The 21,831-nt window shown below is 36.6% G+C and overlaps 1 protein-coding gene across 1 annotated transcript in view; it reads left to right on the top strand.

Moving 5' to 3' along the window:
* The window catches only part of fars2 (phenylalanyl-tRNA synthetase 2, mitochondrial), a 191,258-nt gene that overhangs the window by 84,679 nt on the left and 84,748 nt on the right, over positions 1–21,831 (top strand). The window contains 2 exon segments of the mRNA XM_048175314.1: positions 11,402–11,562; positions 17,487–17,638. Of these exon segments, the coding sequence (XP_048031271.1) occupies positions 11,402–11,562; positions 17,487–17,638 (313 nt within the window).

The raw sequence follows: 21,831 nt of genomic DNA on the forward strand, positions 1-21,831 counted from the left end.
TTATTCGCTATATCAGTGTGTACTGTTTTTAAATTGGAACTTTAGAGAGCTTTTTCATGCTCAAACAGCAACATTAAACAATACAAAGTTTTGTTTTTCCTCTGTTTCTACTTTCTTACTTGCCCAATCTGTGGTATTTTTTTTGCACTATAAACTTGTTTATTACACAGCTCTCTGAAATGCTTGTTTCTTATTGGTCAGTTGTGACATTCTGAGGTCTGTTATTCGCTGATCATGGACGTTGTCCTTAGCAACGCTGTATAATGACACTCATCCAGATATTTGAGGCTGGCGCTTCGTTCTTGTCTCTCATATCACACCACTGATAGACTCTCGCTCTTGTTTCATTCAAACGCAGCCTCAGTTATTAACTGTACTTACTGTAAAATGAAACCAAAGGACTTCAGTATTAATACTTGGGCTACAGTAATATTGTTGAAGTGTTCGTCTTGTTGCTAGAATGATTATTTTGTTCACTGTAATGGATTGTAAGATAATAAACAGGTAAGGTTTCTACAGGTAACAGTTTCTTCTCAAATCAATATTTCATATTCCCAGTCATTATTTATGTGGTGAAAAGCTGTGTAATAAGTGATACGACTGTCCCTTCAATGTCTGTCTTGTTTAAACTTGTTTGTTTATCTAAGCTCAAAGCTGCTTGCCATCACACAAAAATGAATTTATTACCCTTACTTAATTTAATTGAAGCAAGTTTTTACACACAATTGAATTTAGATCATTCAATTAAAATAAGTTAAGTTTAAGTTTAGTTTGATCAACACAATTTAGTTGATTTAGGTCAAATAAATTTACTCTACTATAGTAACTAAATGGTCTTATGTTGGTCCAACTTATTTTTTTTAAATTAATTTTCTTATGTCTAAACCTGCAGTTTCATTCATCTTTATACACAATGCATAAAATAACTAATTCAAAGTATTAATAAAAACTATAATTGATTATTATCTCAATGATGGTACAATAACACTGATTCAAATCAATTGTGCTCTAGTATTCTGAAGACCTGTTGCTAAATGACCGTCACCCAAAAGTCCTACTTTTCATTCTAGTCGTCTAGGCGGTCATTTCTGTATTCTGTGTCACACATCACTGGCGCTTTCATTACAAGGCGTGCTGACCCTGAGACCGGGGAGATCCTGATGCTGTGTCCATGGCCTCTCCACCCCTCCAGCCTCCTCTGGGCTTTTCCCGTGACCATTTCTTCTCAACAAATGCTATCATACTCCAAGACACAGGAAAGGGCCAACTGCCTCTCATCATCTGTATGAATAAAACAAGCGCTATAAAAGTTATTTGCCCTCAATCATATTGTTAGACCATTCAATAATGCATGGAAGCACCATCCCTTTTCTTCATCTCTGGGTTTCTGGCCGGCGATGCTCCAGGTTGATTTGTTCAGCGCCGTTATTGAGCTCATATATAAAGATATAGTATACAGCACCATAGCAGACATCTGAGTTAGTGGTGAACGTAAATCTGAATAAGATCTTTGGTTGAAAAAATTATTGTCTGAAAAGGCATGACATGGTTGGTTGGTTGGTTGGTTGGTAGAAGGGTTGGATAGATGGTTGGTACAGTAGATGGGTTGGTTGGTTGGTTGGTTGGTTGGTTGGTTGGTTGGTTGGTTGGTTTGTTGGTTGGTACAGTAGATGGGTTGGTTGGTTGGTACAGTAGATGGGTTGGTTGGTTGGTTGGTTGGTTGGTTGGTTGGTTGGTTGGTTGGTTGGTACAGTAGATGGATTGGTTGGTTGGTTGGTTGGTTGGTTGGTTGGTTGGTTGGTTGGTTGGTTGGTTGGTTGGTTGGTTGGTTGGTTGGTTGGTTGGTTGGTTGGTTGGTTGGTTGGTTGGTACAGTAGATTGGTTGGTTGGTTGGTTGGTTGGTTGGTTGGTTGGTTGGTTGGTTGGTTGGTTGGTTGGTTGGTACAGTAGATGGGTTGGTTGGTTGGTTGGTACAGTAGATGGGTTGGTTGGTTGGTTGGTTGGTTGGTTGGTTGGTTGGTTGGTTGGTTGGTTGGTTGGTTGGTTGGTTGGTTGGTTGGTTGGTTGGTTGGTTGGTTGGTTGGTTGGTTGGTTGGTTGGTTGGTTGGTTGGTTGGTTGGTTGGTTGGTTGGTTGGTTGGTTGGTACAGTAGATGGGTTGGTTGGATGGTTGGTTGGTACAGTAGATGGGTTGGTTGGATGGTTGGTTGGTTGGTTGGTACAGTAGATGGGTTGGTTGGATGGTTGGTTGGTACAGTAGATGGGTTGGTTGGATGGTTGGTTGGTTGGTTGGTACAGTAGATGGGTTGGATGGTTGGTTGGTTGGTACAGTAGATGGGTTGGATGGTTGGTTGGTTGGTTGGTTGGTTGGTTGGTTGGTTGGTTGGTTGGTTGGTACAGTAGATGGGTTGGATGGTTGGTTGGTTGGTTGGTTGGTTGGTAGGTAACACATTATAACAGTACATTATAGACAATACCATAACTAAACCAAAAGCTAAGTCTAACCCTAAACCTATAGTAAGTACATGTTGTTAATTAATATTACTCAGAATTATTTGTGTAATTACAACACAACAAGGACGCATTAAAATAAAGGGTTACATTTATTTATTTGTTTATTTATTTATTTATTAAACGTACATGATTGTTGGTGTTTTGAAACTATATGGTTACTATACTAGATTTTGTTTTTCTTTCATCTTAGTGTTTTTGCCAGAATCCAAGAGATAATTTCACCATAGCAGACATTTGAGTTGGTGGTGAACGTAAATCTGAATAAGATCTTTGGTTGAAAAAATTATTGTCTTAAAAGGCATGACATGGTTGGTTGGTTGGTTGGTTGGTGGGTTGGTACAGTAGATGGGTTGGTTGGTTGGTACAGTAGATGGGTTGGTTGGTACAGTAGATGGGTTGGTTGGTTGGTTGGTTGGTACAGTAGATGGGTTGGATGGTTGGTTGGTACAGTAGATGGGTTGGTTGGATGGTTGGTTGGTACAGTAGATGGGTTGGATGGTTGGTTGGTTGGTTGGTTGGTTGGTAGGTAACACATTATGACAGTACATTATAGACAATACCATAACTAAACCAAAAGCTAACTCTAACCCTAAACCTATAGTAAGTACATGTTGTTAATTAATATTACTCAGGATTATTTGTGTAATTAAAACACAACAAGGATGCATTAAAATAAAGGGTTACATTCATTCATTTAATTTATACATTATTTATTTATTTATTTATTTATTTAACATAAATGATTGTTGGTATTTTGAAACTATATGGTTACTATACTAGATTTTGTTTTTCTTTCATCTTAGTGTTTTTGCCAGAATCCAAGAGATAATTTCACCATAGCAGACATTTGAGTTGGTGGTGAACGTAAATCTGAATAAGATCTTTGGTTGAAAAAATTATTGTCTGAAAAGGCATGACATGGTTGGTGGGTTGGTGGGTTGGTGGGTTGGTACAGTAGATGGGTTGGTTGGTTGGTACAGTAGATGGGTTGGTTGGTTGGTTGGTTGGTTGGTTGGTTGGTTGGTTGGTTGGTTGGTACAGTAGATGGGTTGGATGGTTGGTTGGTACAGTAGATGGGTTGGTTGGTTGGTACAGTAGATGGGTTGGTTGGATGGTTGGTTGGTAGGTAACACATTATGACAGTACATTATAGACAATACCATAACTAAACCAAAAGCTAACTCTAACCCTAAACCTATAGTAAGTACATGTTGTTAATTAATATTACTCAGGATTATTTGTGTAATTACAACACAACAAGGATGCATTAAAATAAAGGGTTACATTCATTCATTTAATTTATACTTTATTTATTTATTTATTTATTTATTTAACGTAAATGATTGTTGGTATTTTGAAACTATATGGTTACTACACTAGATTTTGTTTTTCTTTCATCTTAGTGTTTTTGCCAGAATCCAAGAGATAATTTCCACCTTTTTCAGCCTAGTAAAAGTTAATTTCCAACAGCTTGAGACCCTTTCACCCTCATCTAATGTTTAACTCTCCCTGTATCGACACACAGTAACAAAAGCACTTCATTACAAAGCCAACCGTAGTCGTTAATAACCTATAGTGCTAATATATGATAATGGTTCAGTAAGGAGCTGCGTGAGCCAATATTCCCCCTGCAAAATCCATTTTAATTTCACTATGCAAATGTAATTTTGTGTTCATAACAGAATAAATGAGGCTCTCTGTTGTTAGTGTGGACTGCAGGTGTCTATGTTTTCTTGTAATGGTAATTTAAGTGACATACCTGATGATTAAGTTTTCTAATCCGTTTTTCTTTCTCTCTGTGTGAAATTTATGGCTCGCAAAATATAAGCGTGCATGCTGATCGCTTCACATATGTAACTTGTTTGTATATTGCAATGTCTTATGCTTTCTGTGAAATTTATGCTCAAACAATGGAGAGTATTAGCCAATTAGCGTACGGCGGCAAAAAAACAAACAAAAAAAAACAAGAAGACAAGATCGTTTTATTTTTAGAGTATTTTAATCCAATCTCTAAATTGAGACTCCTTCATTACCAGCGGAGAGTCTTTGTCTTTAAAGTGCTATCCTCCTCTATTTGGTCTGGCTGGTTTGGCAGCAGTAGATAAATAGTATGGCTTGTTGTCCGGGTTAATGATTGAAAACGTTTGCTCTGTGATTACTGAAGTGGAAAGAATTATTAAAACAAACAGATGTGTGAAATAGTAAAAACACTTCAGGGGGGATTATAAACACGGTCATCCAAGGAAGTCAGTCCTCTGAAATTTCATTTTTCAAACACAGAGCACAGGTAAAATGTCAAGTGTATATTTTATACTAGGAAAAAATAAATAAATATGTGTGACATTTTTAGCTAACTAGCAAATAGATTCTATTCTATCTATTTAATTCTATAAATTCTATTTGGTAAAGGCAAAGGTGCTATTTTCATCAAATTGCTTGTACATTTTTAAATTTCCATTTACGATAATAGTCATGAACCATGATTTGCTATTTGCTAATGCAAGTCAGTGGTTTATTTGTCTTCTTTTATAAATAAATTAGCATATTAAGTGACCTCAAAGCTGACAGACATGGACTAAAAGCCACAAAAGTCTCATTTCTATTTCTTTTGGTTCTTAAACACGACTTGCATCTACATTCACCAATGCTTTGAACTCTGTGGAAGTCTGCTACAATGCTACTCTAGCATGTTTGGCATTGCATATTCATTTTTGAGTAAACTACATTTGGAGTATGCTATTTGAAAAATTATTTGTTTTATAAGATACACCACGAAAAGATAGGATTCATTACACATTCATTTGACATTCACTGTCTATTGTAAAACTCAGAAACTATTTCAATAGCCAGTTTTCCATCTAACACCGTGTCTACACCGGACATGCATGACGCGATGCGACGCATCAAAAGACAATATAACCCACTATAATCTGTGATATTGTCTACACTGGATGCAGCGACACGACGTGAAAAATTCCAGACAGTAAACACATTCCCCGTTCTATTTCTGACGTAGTTCAAGTCGTCTTGACGCGTTCAGTGTAGACAGCTTTTAGCTGTTGTGGCGCGATGTGACATGATAAAAGTCCCGTCTCGTGTAGACACGGTGTAAGGATTTTTTTTTTGTGAAAAAAAGGTTTACCACTTCAAAAAGTTTAGCGATATTGCTGATGGAAATGCCATTTATCGATAAAATTTCTCAAATGTCGACACAATCTTTTTCCGTTTATCTTTAGCGCATAAATTCTATGTCGATAACAAAACATCGCAAAAACTGGATTGAAACTTGGCTAATGATGTATTCCCAGTAGTTTTCCTTCTGTGATAAAGACAAAGTTTGTCCACACATTAATCTAGAGTTATGTTACAAATTTCCAACCGCTTTGACCTCATTTTCCACAAACCACAGCCAATGATTGCTAAACAGCTGACATGGCATAACATTACTTGGTTGATACCAGTGTGTAATCATAATTTTTTTTAAACTCAAATACATGGTGGTGCTTTCACTAATTTTACTGTTTAATATGTATACTTCCCATTTGCTACCTATCAATGTTGTGCAATCCCATAATGATATCTGCAGTTCTTTTCATGCGGAGGTCAAAGCAGTACATGACGCTTGCTGTGAGTTATAATTGATGTCTTGACATTACATATAAGGGCCTTTACTTTGTCTTACATCAGTGCAACTGGATAGAAAGCAAAGACTTGTGAGCATAGAAATCTGGACGTTATCAGTAAATAATGTCTATTTAAATGAGCTCCTATTTAAAGTGAAAATATTTTTTTCCTTGATCTTTGAGATAAAAGAGCTTGATGTACTAGATAAACATAACTTTCATAACTTTCGTAACTTTCAGAATGCAAAACCTTTTCTCCAGTGCAAAAATCTTTATTTTATTTTATTTATTTATTTATTTATTTATTTATTCATTTTATTTTTTTTATTTTTTTTATTTTTTTTTTTTTTTTTTTTTTATTTTATTTTATTTTATTTTATTTTATTTTATTTTATTTTATTTTATTTTATTATTTTTTTTTTTTTTTATTTTATTTTATTTTATTTTATTTTATTTTATTTTATTTTATTTTATTTTATTTTATTTTATTTTATTTTATTTTATTTTATTTTATTTTATTTTATTTTATTTTATTTTATTTTATTTTATTTTATTTTATTTTATTGATTTGATTTGATTTGATTTGATTTGATTTGATTTGATTTGATTTGATGGTTTGGTTTCTACCAAATTTAAATGCACATATATCTACACAATTCAACTAGGTCATTATTTTTGGGGTGGGTGCCTAGAGTACCAGAATCACCTCCAGATGGGGATCCCCATTTTCAATCTTCCAGTTTAACTGATTACAAGAGTCAGAGAGAAAGAGGGAAATGGTTTCGAAAAACTTTAATAAGTCAGTAGACCTTTGGAGAAATAAAATTATATAACCCCAGCCAACGCCTGCAAGCACAGCATCTTAAACAAAGCTAGACCAGCATGTCAACGGCTGTTTTACAGACTACAGCCTGTTGTCAAACATGATTATTACTGCTGAAAACAGCAGGCGTGTTTCTGGTGAGGGCAGACTAGTGCAAATCTACATCAACACCAGAGAAAAAGACACAAGAGAGGTGTTGAGAGACTAAAGAATCAAGAAAGGAAGTAGAAGCAGCAAGAGAAAACTGATAGAAAGTGGCAGAAAAATGGGACATGTTGGGACGGGGGTGATGAAAGGGCGTAAAGTGAGGAATACAGAGAGACAACAAAGGACTTGAATGAGCATTGGAGGCCTGTAGGAGACAGAATGAGAGAGATTGGCAGGGAGGGGAAAGCAAAGAGGCATCAAGCTGTGAGTCAAAGCTGCCAAGGACTGTAAGCCCCACTGATGTCATCAGGAGGTGAATGGCGTCAAACGCAGCCCACGCTCAACGTCCCCTCACACACCTCCTTGGCTCCGATTGGCTACGAGTGCAACGGACCTCATAGACTCAAAGAGGGAGGGAAAATGCAAGGCTGTGGCGTTCGTCTGAGGTCATCGGCGACAGCTGATTTTCGCGCCAGTATCTGGCTGACGTCTCTGGCGTTCACGGTGTGTGTGTGTTGGCGCCCGTCCGCTTAGCCTCCGCTTCACTCTTAGCCGTGTCACATCGCTTTACACCTCTCTTTTATCTCCCTGGATGTGCTCGTGATTTCCACTGACAGACGAGTGATAGCAATCAGCCCGACCATCAATCCACGGCTCAGCGCCGGAGCTACTGTAGTGGAGTCTTCCTTCCATCTACATCATCATCCCTGTAATTAGAGCTGCTTGCTAAAGCATGCGTCACTCTGACTATTGCTACGGACATGAATGATAACTCAAATTGTGCATCAGACTTCTTCATGTTCATTATTCATCAGTCGCCATTGATGAAATGTACCAAAAAATCCTGTTGACTCAAAAACTTGGGGTTAGTAAGATTTTTTTGAAGAAGAGCCTTATGCTCTCCAAGGCTGCGTTTATTTGATCAAAAACACAGTAAAAACAGTAATATTGTGAAATATTATAAAATAACAGTTTTTTTATTTTAAATGTAATTTATTCCTGTCATCAAAGCTGAATTTTCAGCATCATTACTCCAGTCTTCAGTGTCACATGATCCTTCAGAAATCATTCTAATATGCTGATATGCTACTCAAGAATGTTATTAGTTGATATGTCACAGTAACAACACAAAATCGCTTTAGCTTTGCAATTCATGACAATTTAGAAATGGATGTTTCACCAATAATTATGTTTTTCATAGGGGTTATATCCAAAATTTAGACATATTCACTCAAGTCTTTTTGTCGCCCGACATACCATTGTTGCGCGATGAATGGTGAAAAATCACATGAAGAAATCCAGTCTGACGCACATTAACAAAAATCTGATTTTATTTAGATTTTAAAGCAAGGATATTCACCATTTAGAAACTGGGTTTAGAATGCATTTTAAATTCAATCCAATTCCTGAGTATAGCCTTGTTTCCACCATAATTACCTGAAACAATACCTGTCTGCGTTTCCATTGTGGTCCAAAGTACCATGAAGAAGAGTCCGGTGGCGTAGGACTGCACGCTGCTGTCCAGTTCCCGCTGGATTTCATCCTCTGCATATAAGCTTAATAATAAGTTATAAGTCTATATAAGTCCCACCCCCAAAAGTTCCTGAACTTTGAAAAAGTACTACCTCGTGAGCAGGGACTTTCTGAGGGGAGAATTTTTACCTGGAACTTCATTTAGACCCTGGTTCCTGTGGTTGAAACACACTGTCCTTAGTTCCTGGGGAAAGTTCCTGCGGTGGAAATGTGGCTTATGAATTGAGGTGTGCAAGAGCATGCAGAATTGTGATTAGAAATTTAATTCAAGAAGTATAATTAAAATAATTTGAAATCGAAAAGGAACTCAACAAAATAACATTTTTGACTAGAAAAGAAAAGTTTGTCAAGATGGACAACAATGGATTCAACTTCAAATTCAACTTTCTGTGGGGTGAATTCAATAGTGCAAACCAAAATTCGCTGCATTTAGACCTCCAAAGATGAACAGGTCATGAGCACATTAAAGCGATGATTTGTCACATTACAATGGACACTAACATACCATACAGCATCATCATGCACCTGTTAAGAAAGACAAATGTACCAGTTTATATTAATTACTTTGATGTGTCCAGTTCTGGCAGATATACGTTGGATGTGTTTATTATAAGCGAGACACTCGTGTTTGCTCTAGACAGAGAGTGTTAGTCTACTCAATTGACATATAGCAACACTGCTAAAAGTATTCCTACGAGTTTGAACCATATATTGAAAGTAGCTACATTTACCTATTGAGACGTGTTTGTGCTGTGTTTGTGATGTTTGAGTTTGGGGAGGTTGTTTGAAAATATGTATTTTTTTTTGTAATTCCACTAAGTGCCACTAGTGTTGCAGAAACTACATCACCTTCAAATTCAGAATTTTTCGTAACCCTGTATCAAACCAACAACATAGGCGGCCATGTTTTTTTTTATTATTTTTTATTTATTTATATATTTTATTCCATGTTTAGGCTACACCAAACTGAACAGATTTAATTTGACTTGGCCAATAAAAAAACACCAAGAACGACCACTTGGCAACAGCCTAGCGACACTACAATGCATTGTTTAATAAGCAAACACCATTTGCTTTACCTTTATTATTTAAATAAAATTCATGGTTGCATTCAAATCAAGCTTGGAGACAATTAAAAAGAAAGTCTATATATACATATTGCAATTAGTAAAATGAGTATTAAATGTGTATTCCACAGTCTTGAGAGAGATTGGAATTGTTAACGTCTCCACTTGGGAGAGAAAGGGAGAGTTGATTGATTTGTACGTCTGAAGGTTAGATTTATTCAGATTTCTGTCCCATCTGGCTGAGCATTTTGACCCCTGAGCATTCCCTTCATTAACATATAAAACACATTTCCTTCACATCTGAAGGAATGCCTCACTGGGTTAAACAGTGGCTTGTAAGAGACTGAAAGGCTTGGAAAATCTGGAAAAAAAAATCTGTTTGTTCTCTCTTCCACTCACCATAGGTCAAACAGGGTTGCAAAGCAAATAAAAATTCGTAATGAGTATAATCACATCAGAAATAGCGGCTCTATTTCTAAAGTTGACTTCTCCGTCAATCTGTCAATCAACGGCATATGTCACTTCACTTATTCCTCTACCTGTGGATCTTAAAACAGATTAATTTAGTGCCGTCACATGAGTTGACGTCAACGTGAAATGCCATTAGCAGCACGTTTTACCTTATTCAGACATGTTTGACTTAAAGAGGTCCTGTTAAGCTTTATTTTTTAAATACATTTTCATCTTTTTTTAGTGTGTAATGTTGTTGTTTGAGCATGAATAAGCTCTGCAGAGTTCCAAAGCACAAAGTCACTTCAAAGGGAGTTATTCTCTATATCAATGTCACTGTTTCTGAACTCCCTGAAACGCCTCCATTGTAGTCTTGAGTTTTCTTCTGGGAACAAACACGTCACAATATTCCTCATTTAAATGATTCCTGCCCAAGGCAAACGGAAAAATGGGTGGGGCCTGGTTGAGTTAGTTAGTAATGTGTTGAAACTCATGGTTATGGTGAGGGGCGGGACATTTCCCAAACACGCTTGAAGCGCTTGACCAATGACACTGGTCCAGCTGACCAATCAGAGCATATTTTGCTTTTCAGAAGAAGGGGCTTCATAAAGACAGGAACTAAAAAGAGCTTTACTGACAGATTGGGAAGAGAAGAGCTGCAACAATGGAGAAAATGTGAAATATGTTTTTGGAACATTCAAGCTTGAAAGCCTGTTCTAGTAGAGCCCAAAAAAAACAAATCAAGATTTTAAAAAAGGGCATAATATGTCCTCTTTATCTGATGTATTTCCTAGTGAAACTTAATATTCATTGAGAAACTAAGTAGTTGGGCATTGATTGGCTTGTGAAAATATGCATAACATATCAAAATCTATAGCCATGTTGTTGGAAAGGACAAAAAAAAGAGGAGCAAGTTAGTGCTTTTTCATGAAAGATTATGGAGCAAACGTTTTTTGTTTGGAATAACACGAACCGATGGATCATGCACAATACGATCAGAAACATTCCTTGGTATTTGAGGTTCTGATTTCATGTTGACTTAAAGGATTTTATATTTATATGCTGAAAGCTCATGCTGCAACACAACAGAAGAACGTCAAGGTTTTGGTTTAGTGTAGATGTGTTTTGACTAGTTGCAGTCATCCTTGTTGAAACATTTGTCTTTTCATGACAGAATGTCACACTCAAAAAAGCAAATACTAAAATGGAGTACGTTTCTCATCCAGTTGTTGTTATTTTCTGCAGCCGGTGCTGGTAATAAGATGGGTTGGGCTTTTGGTCTTGGGCTGGAGAGGTTGGCCATGGTTCTGTTCGACATCCCAGATATCCGACTTTTCTGGAGCGAGGATGAACGCTTCCTAAAACAGTTCCGCCTGTCTGACATCTATCAGCCTGTCACCTTCCAGGTAAGATTTACAGCATTTCTCACGAATATGGATCTCACCTAGCAACCATAAGGCACGATCACACCGGTAACAATAATTGGTTAAGCCAGTGTTGCTGGGCCACTTAAACAAACAGCAGTGTTCTAATAGTGATCTAAGAGAATCAATCTTTGATGGTTTTTACTTCTATTTGTCTCTGCACATTAAACTGGGACAAGAGAAAATATTTTAAAGGTGACCTATTATGCCCCTTTTTGCAAGATGTCATATAAGTTCCAGGTGTACCCAGAATGTGTCTGTGAAGTTTCAGCTCAAAATACCCCGTGGATATTTTATAACACTTATTCTTGCGATTCTAATACACTAAGGCATAAACAATACTGGAGAAGCTCACACAGCAAATATGGGAGCAAACTCTCAAAATGGGTCATTACAAACTGTTCGTGATGCAGCATATCAGATCACGTAGGTATGGCATGTATTTTGTGGATGTTTACTAACATTCGATTCTGAATGAGTTTGATAACGTGCTGCACAGCTAACGTGGCTAAAGCTACACGCTGTTGGAGAGACTCAATAAGAATGAAGATGCTTTATGAATTATACAGACTGCGAGCGTTTTCGGGTTAAAAATGAAAATAACGACATTGCATTGGTCTCCATGAATACAGTAAGAAACAATGATAACTTTAGCCACATTTAACAGTACATTAGCAATGTGCTAATGAAACATTTAGAAAGCAAACATCATGAAATATATATGAAATTGGATCATGAACAGTTGGTATCAATCCATTTTTGAGAATCAAATTCTGTGCAAGTCCTGTTTACTGACCCTCATGTGCAAAGCAGTCTGGTGTAAAATGACTTGCACATACTGGTATATGAATTTATTTGGACACATTCCCTTCATAAATAAAATTGCACCATTGCATCTCTTAGTGGCTCAGATGGCAAGAGTTTATGGAGAATCATATGTTTACTATTATAGCTGTTAACAGATCAGTGATCATGTTTACATAGCTGAGACATATCACAAGCTCAGGGATGGTCGCTCTTGAGTGTTGCTGTCCTGCTTGAGTTTTTCTCCGACCTAACTCACCTTCCTGTGTTTGATCAGGGTTGCAGCTAAATTGTGCAGGATAGCTGCACTCCAGGATCACTGGTACACCATTGCAAAAACAAAATGGTGGCAATTTAGGTGGAAACCTACAGATTAAGGGGTGGTAATATTGTAATAAGTTCCCATTCCTACGTCACAAGGGGAGCGAAATCTGAGCGGCTTGTTTTTTTCACATGCTTGTAGAGAAGGCTTACCAAATTAAAATTACTGGGTTGTCCTTTTTCTCGTTTTCTGGGTTGGTAGATGCACCGGGGACCCGATTATAGCACTTAAACACGGAAAAAGTAAGGTTTTCATTATATGTCCCCTTTAACATTTAATGCTTTTCTTTGTTTCTGTTTCTGATACATTTCCTGTATTGCTATAGCACATCAATGGCATGAATGCTCTTCTTTTCAATTGTGACCTTCTATATGTCATATATGGCATATATTGTAAGGGGACCTCTTCCATTAAAGGGTTAGTTCACCCAAAAATGAAAATTCTGTCATTTATTACTCACCCTCATGCCATTCCACATCCATAAGACCCTTGTTAATCTTTGAAACGCAAATTGAGATATTTTAGTTGAAATCCGATGACTCAGTGAGGCCTTCATAGGGAGCAAAGACATTTCCTCTCTCAAGATCCATAAAGGTACTAAAAACATATTTAAATCAGTTCATGTGAGTACAGTGGTTCAATATTAATATTATAAAGCGACGAGAATATTTTTGGTGCGCCAAAAAAACAAAATAACAACTTATTTAGTGATGGCCGATTTCAAAACACTGCTTCAGGAAGCTTCAGAGCATAATGAATCAGCGTGTAGAATCAGCGGTTCGAAGCGCCAAAGTCACGTGATTTCAGCATTTTGGCGGTTTGACACGCGATCCAAATCATGATTCGATACGCTGATTCATTATGCAACGAAGCTTCCTGAAGCAGTGTTTTGAAATCGGCCATCACTAAATAAGTCGTTATTTTGGTTTTTTTTTGGTGCACCAAAAATATTCTCGTCGCTTTATAATATTAATATTGAACCACTGTACACACATGAACTGTTTTTAGTACATTAATGGATCTTGAGAGAGGAAATGTCATTGCTCCCTATGAAGGCCTCACAGAGTCATCGGATTTCAACAAAAATACCTTAATTTGTGTTCCGAAAGATTAACGAAGGTCTTACGGGTGTGGAACAGCATGAGGGTTAGTAATAAATGACAGAATTTTCATTTTTGGGTGAACTAGGCCTGGCACTGTACGTCCCCCTATAGAGGCGTGTGTAGCATGAGGCAGGTTGGTGCTCGTCCTGAATGTGTGTGTGACTGATTACCTGTGCTCTCTGGCTGTAGGTCATTTCTCAGCCCATCTCCCTCTCTGCCCACTGTCCATTACTCAGAGAATGAGAGAGAGAGAGAGATTTGCTTGTCAGTGTGCCTGATGCTCTGCTGGGTTTATATATGACTGTCTCTCTGTCTGTCTCCCTCTCCGCTGGTAATGAGGTATGACCGTGGGGTCAGCGCCCTCCTCCGCCCTTGTGTGTTTTGCTGTGTCCTATGAGAGCAACATGCACAACATACACACAACCGCACACTATAAATCACTGCACACAATAAGACATGCTGTATGACACACATACGGCCTCCACACACACTCTTAGCCAAAAAAAAAAAAAAAAAAAAGAAGCGCAATACAGGTTTTTGTGAGGCAAGCATACTGTCCACACTTTAGTAGCCTCACAAACACTAACGGCATGCTTACATGATCTCTATATTGCAGTTTCATTCACATCAAGCACATTAGGATATGACCAAGGGCATTGGGCATAATATAGTCATAGCTTTCACTGTTGGTTGGTTGATTGGTTAAGAAAGAAAAAAAGCCACTTGAAGGCAATTTTTTTTTTTTTTTTTTTCCCCAGCCTAAGTCAGCTTGCTGGTCTTAAGTGGTTAAAGCAGGTTTGGTTGGTCTGGCTATCTTGTCATTCATTCTGCTATGCTATTCTAAATAGCATCATTAACCAACAATTAATGATGCACCGTTTTGTTTGTTTGTTTAATTGTTTGTTTTAAGTCTGCCATTTCTGTTTACTTGCTGTAGCACCTGGAGATATAAAATGTCTGAGTCAAACAAACATTATACATTTTCTGTTACTGGGTGTACCAACGAACATAAGAGTCTCCCTAGACTCTCTACATCTGAGCCACTGAGGACACTGTGGTTGAATTTCATTTATGAAGAAAATGTGCCGAAAAAGTCTGTAATGTGTTATATATTTGCGTAAATCAAGTTACGCCAGACTACTTCACAAACGAGGGTCAATTCAACGCTGGATTTGCACAAAAGATTAACATGACGGCACATGCTAGTCGACGAGTTGAATCAACTCCACAGCAACTACATAAATTTATCCACTAACCATTCAGAAACGTCCAGTTTCATTCTAAAAGTTGTAACTTCTTCCCGAGTCTCTCCATCAGTGTCGACTCCGGTTTGAACAATGTAAGGCTGAACCGTTACTGACAATCCTCATTTTGGCTGCGTGAGATTCTCCAGCTTTGTTGTTGTTGAGCTGTTAAAGCTCCGCCCTCTTCTGGAAAGGGGGCGGGGAGCAGCAGCTCACACAAAAACGCACAAAAACGGCATGTTTTTGTTCACACCCAAATAGGGGCAAATTTGACAAGCTATAATAAATTATATGTGAGGTACTTTGAGCTGAAACTTCACAGACACATTCTGGGGAAACCAGAGACTTATGAAAAGAGGTATAATAGGTCCCCTTTAAATGACTTTCCTGAGGTAAATGTAACCTTACGTGACATTGTTAACAATTGTTTTATTGACATATTTCCATGGTTAAAACACGATTACATGAGACATGAATCATTTCAGTAAGTTGTACTGTATCGTTCAACATTCCTTCTGATGTTCATTCATGTTTATTTCATGCTATAACTAGTAGTACAGAGAAAGAGATGATCGGTTTCACGTGCCGCTTGAACTGAGGCACTACAGCGATCTGCCATGCCACATTAAAGAGCATCAAAATGACATTTATTATTTTTTCTTTCATTATAAAATTGACAGAATATGAAAGCTGAGACTTTGTTTCATATCAAAAGTAACAAATTACAAAGCCTATTCCGATTAGATGTGAGGCTTGCTACAAAAAGATTTGTTCACGCACCATCTGAAAACCATTGATCTTGGGATTTGGCAGTTTATCAAACTGAAGATCAATTAAAATTGAGAAATTGATATTGTCAACCCACCTCTATTGTCCACACAGCTGACATGTTTTAGCTTATCCATGAAGTCAAAACGTGCCATCTGGGAAATTGTGTACGTGGCCTTCTACTTTTTTGCTTTATCATTCTTGGAACGCCACTCTGCCAATCAAATTAGAGGAGCAGAACGTCTGAATAATAATGATGTAAACGCACATTTACCTCTAGCAAGGTGGTTGGTTCAAGGTAGTTTGTCATCATTCACCACCCCCTCCTTACAGCTTTCATTTCGTTCAGCTTATCTGTTTTCACTTCTCTTATGGAAGACCACTGCCGGTGCTTTATAAGTATAAGGAAACTTTCTGAGAGCCAGGAGGGCTCAGAGGCCATCTGTTGTAAGCATACTAGCCCTTGTAGGTATGACTGGCCTCAGGGTACGACTGTAGATTTAACCTCAGACTGAAGAGATGTCTCGCTCACACCAACATCCTCCTGTGTGCTAGGTAACTTAGAAAATGGTGATGTTTTGTTAAAAATCTCCTTTTTCTTCAATTTATACTTGCGTGCATTGTACTTTTAGTAGGGGTGTAACGATACCCTCATGTTACAATTCTGTACACATCATGATACCGAACTCACAATACAATATTATTGCGATATTCCCAAACATATAGTAAAAGGTTAACAATAAAATCTACTGTTGATTAAAATGCTAAATTTGGTATTAAATTGAGGGTGGAAATGAATAAGCTTGGACTTGGTGTTGGTAACCCAATGCACAGGACAATGTTCACACCAGAATAAAAATATTCATAATTCTGAAGCTGAATGTACAGAAAAGTTTTAGACAAATATGCTTGTCACTGGCAAGATATATTTAAAATAATGTAGGCCACTTTTTACTGGTAACCATAAGACATTTGGCGTTATCGGGGCCCACAAATATTCCCCCATTGTATTATTACACATTATATTCAACATTATATATAGTAGTTTAATGTCATACTGACACTAAAACTCTGTAAACTTGAATATTTTTCTCAAACAGTAATTTTTATTTTGGGTGAACTATACACAGTACATATTCCACTTATAAACACTTCCACAATAAATATTGTTGCATTTTTATATTGTGATATATTGTGACATGATATATTCTTACACCCCTAATTTTTAGTAATTGGAAATGACTATAAAGCTGAAGAGTGGCTTCTTCTTGGAAAGGAAACTAAAAATTAAGTTTATTATTATTATTATTATTATTATTATTTTCACATGAATTTCTATTGGCAATAGCTTTGTCTGAGGAATATAACAAAATCATCTCTCCCTCCACCATAGCTCCATCAAAAGTTTTAAACCAATGTCACTATTTTAATTATAAAGTAAAATTAAACAAAAATGTGATTCAGATTAATAAACTAAATTTCATGGCAGTTGTTTATTGTGAATTTTAAATATATATCTATTTAGCAGTGGTGTATTTTAACATGTTTTGCTTTTGCTGACATTTTACAAAAGCAGCTTTTAATACTTTATATCCTTTTTTTTATCCTTGTGCTGCTCCACATGTCCCAAAACATATAGATTTCTTCTCCTCTTTTTCTCCCCAGCCTCTCAGTAAGTACCCTCCGCTCTTCAATGACATCTCCTTTTGGCTGCCGGCCGAAGGTTACACAGAAAACGACTTCTACGACCTGGTACGCAACATCGGAGGAGACCTGGTGGAGAAGGTCACGCTGGTGGACGAGTTCACACATCCAAAGTAAGAAATTCAAAATGTCAGATGTAAAAATCCTTTGAGTCAGAACAAAGCGACTGCTTCTACCACATACAGTAACCAAACAGGCATTCCAATAGCACAAGGCCAGAAAACACTTATCAAAAATGCATTTTTTTATCAAGAATTGCAAACGTCCTATTCTGTACCGGTAATTATGTCTGCTTTTCAGTAAAGATCTTTTTAAAAATCTCTAAAATAAGATAAATTAACTTTATTAACTTTTATTAAATTTTATTTACATAAATGATCTATTAAAAAATCATATTCTGAGTGATAACTTATGTAGGGTTTATTTTTTGATGTAAGACAAAAAATGTTTATTAAAAAAATATATTATGAAATGTGTATTCACTCATATATAAAACTGAATCACACATTTGAGCATTTTTAAGTCAAAATTAGGGCTGTCAATCGATTAAAAATTTTAATCTAATTAATTACATACTCTGTGATTAATTAATCTAAATTAATCGCATGCATAATTTTTGCTGTGAAAGTATTAAATATTTCAATTCAAATGAATCATGGCAGGGTTTTTCCTGGGTCAAAAATGGTCTTCAGTGGTGATCCACACATAGTCATTAACACAAACAGTAAAAAGTCACTCTCACTGTAATTCTTTCTTGCCCTCTTTGCAAAAAAAAAAAAAAAAAGTGATTTTATAGCTTTGTAAGAGAAAATGCTTTTTTGCTAAACCTGAAAAGTATTAAAAAGTAGCATTTAGAAGTTATATTAACTAATAATATAATTTTCTACCATATACAATTGAATGCACCTAGCTAACAACAACTTGCTTTGTTCTGGTTTCACCACACTCCAGTCTAAACTAACTGACTTTATAGGTAGGCCAAATTTACTACACATTGTCATTTAAATAACCTGAAAATATTGTAGATTATTAAGGCTAATTTTACTAACCACTCTTGCTAAATGGGGTAAGCACACTTATGTTCTCATTTCAGAGTTGTTCGAGTAAATGATTCATTATAGACCGTGTGGACAGATCTGGTGTTGTCATGATTCATTAAAATGAATCTGTTCAAATGAGTCATTAGGTCCCGAATTGAACATTAGCAGACGTTGACGCGTTGCGTACGAATCACGACTGTTATTAGGACATCGCAAAAGATTTGTCAACACAGAAAACACTTCACCACTGGATAGGATTTTCTTTTTGTTTACTGAAAGTGTGGTTTATGTCAGCTGCAGGGCGCCTGTCAGGAGACGTTCTTTTGAGCACTATTCACACCCAACGGTTATTCAGGAAAAACATTCTCCGAATGCGCCTCGTGAAACATGGATTCGGTCTAACGAAACTTTTAGCATTGTGTCAGTTGATTTAGATTATTATGTGTGAGGTAGAGAGAGTGCAAAAACGGTGCTTACTTTGAAGACAGAGAGAGCTCTCGCGCACTCCTTCATTTTACAGTCAAATGGTGGCTAGAACGGCTCCAGGTTCAAAGGTCAATACGGAATGGATTAATCTGCGTTATTTTTTTTAACGCGTTATTTTTTCTCAGATTAATCGAAATTAATCGAAATTAACGCGTTATTTTGACAGCCCTAGTAAAAATATAAAAAAACTCTAAAACAAGATCAAATAAAATTAAGAAACAAAATTTAGGTATATCAAGGTGTGTTTTTGGAAAATGTATATTAAATCTTACTTGCATAACCTTTTTTAAAAAAAAAAATAAATAATGTTTTGAGTAATAACTTATTTAGGGTTTTTTGATGCAATTAATTTTTCTTGGTGAACATCAACACATTCTTGATTCAGGAAAGTTACATTATAAATAATTTTTATTATATATTATATTATATTATTCATATACTTTTTAGAAATATTTATATTTATTATTTTATTATATATTTAAAAAATATATATTTATATACAATGATTGCATAAATAGCACACATTTAAATTAAATAGCCAAAATACATTGACATTTCATTAAATTATGTGTCGTGATCATTTTGTTGATTGAATGAATGCATGCAGCTGTTGATCCATCATGAAGATTTTAGGAAATTTCTGTGTTCATCACATTCCTTTTTATTTATATGTATTTGCCATTCTTTGGAATCATTCTCAAAGCTAATGGCGTTTGCAGGAGAGAATGCTAATGTTATTGCTGGGCTGTTGGCAGCGAGTCATTCGTTTATTGACAGAGGAGCAGGGGTCAACAATGCCTAATGGCTTCATTCTGAACTCTCGAGCATTAGGCTCCATTTCACATTGGATGGTGTTTGTCAGGCTCTTCAAACTCATTAGCTCTTTCTTCCGTCGTCCATTCACAAACACTTTTACAAACCACAGAACGATCCACCTGATTTTCCCTGAATGCAGTTCACATGACACAGCTCTTCCTGAACAGGCCTGTATTCGTGAACTGCAGAGGCTGTACTCGGGTTGCCCTTTTCCTGTTTCCTCGCCCTGTGACATCAATAATTAATTTTTAAAGAGGATGAGAAGTTCGCCTGCGGGCACAGCGGTCCGGCTGTCCCGAGTCCCCTCTACTGGATGGACCGTGTGTGTGTGTGTGTGTGTGTGTGTGTAAATGATACAGCGAGAACCTGCAGTGCGTAAAAAGAGCCGCAAACATTCATCTCTGTCCCTGCTCTTAATCTTTTTTTAAATAGCAACCTTTTCCCTCCCCTTCCCCTAATGACATCCATAAATAAGATGACATCATGAGGTGCTGCAAGGGTGTAATAGCCCAAACGGCAGCTAGAAATGGAAAGAGATTGGTGTTTGTTTTGCTCTCTTTCTAATTCAGTTCGGTCCAGACCTATGTTTGTGAAAACAAATATATTAGTTGAATAGTTTCTGGAATAGTTTCACACTATAAGTGTATTGCCACTGCAGAAGTACTTTGTAAGTAGCTGTAATGTAGCTGTGTGTGTGTGTTGCTGAAGTCTCCTGCAGCTAATTTCCTCTTTATGATCATTTTGCTGCAGTTGCGTCAATGCCTGTGAGCTTTGCTTCGTACTTTCTACAACCAGAGAGAGAGAGAGAGAGAGAGAGAGGGAAAGGGCAAGGGAGATGTCAATACTTACTTTAAACCTCTTCTCCAACTTCAAATCACTAATTACAGTGAGAGGACGGCCAATCACAGCTCATCCAGCCTCCGCCGTCTCCGACCGTCAGAAATGTCACATTCACAATATTGTCCTAATCATTTTCTCTCTTTTTCTCTGCGGTACTGCTGACTCGGGCAGTTTTGAGAGCTGGTAATATGATGAGATTGGCAGCAAGTCTCCCATCGTACTCTTCTTCAGTGCGGTGAGGAAGATTCTGGCATCAGACGTGCCCTCAAAGAGCCATCTGAAACATAACGCTTTTCCTTTGTGCTCGCTGTTTTACTTGTGACAACACAGCAAGGTTTTAAAAGAGAGCAGATTTTGACAATTGTGAGTGATTCTCATCTGTACAAAATAATGAATTTATAAGATTCCATTTTTTTTTTTTTTTTACGTAGACATTTTTCTAAACATTCTATTTTACTTTTATCTATTTTTTCTTTTTTTAATCAAATATGCATTGTTTGGCCTTCTCTTTAGATTATTCGCAAATATGTTAATTTTGCTTCAAACAATTATGCCATTATGCCTTTGTCATAATGACATTATCTTTTCTCAGGAAGTTAATTTTTTAAGCAATTAAAGTCTTCTACTTTTATCACTTCATCTTGTTTTTTTGTGATTCTTAGTGTGGCACAATCTTACATGTCAACCCTGTTACCATACTTTTATAGTAAATAACTGATCATTTAAAGAGTTACTTCACCCAAAAATGAAAATTCAGTCATTAATTACTCACCCTCATGTCGTTCCACACCCAGAAGACCTTCATTCATCTTCAGAGCACAAATTAAGATATTTTTGATAAAATCTGATGGCTCAGTAAGGCATGCATTGCCAGCAAGATCATTTCCTTTTTCAATGCCCAAAAAGCTACTAAAAACAAATTTAAATCACTGAGCCATCAGATTTTATCAAAACTATCTTAATTTGTGTTCCGAAGATGAACAAAGGTCTTACGGGTGTGGAACGACATGAGGGTGAGTAATTAATGACTGAATTTTCATTTTGGATGAACTAACCCTTTAAAAGTGAACATTACAATATCAGCATTATAGTCTCTTTCTAAAAAGTACTTTATGGTTTCACAA

Source organism: Megalobrama amblycephala, linkage group LG22, assembly GCF_018812025.1.
Source record: "Megalobrama amblycephala isolate DHTTF-2021 linkage group LG22, ASM1881202v1, whole genome shotgun sequence".
NCBI classification, from domain to species: domain Eukaryota; kingdom Metazoa; phylum Chordata; class Actinopteri; order Cypriniformes; family Xenocyprididae; genus Megalobrama; species Megalobrama amblycephala.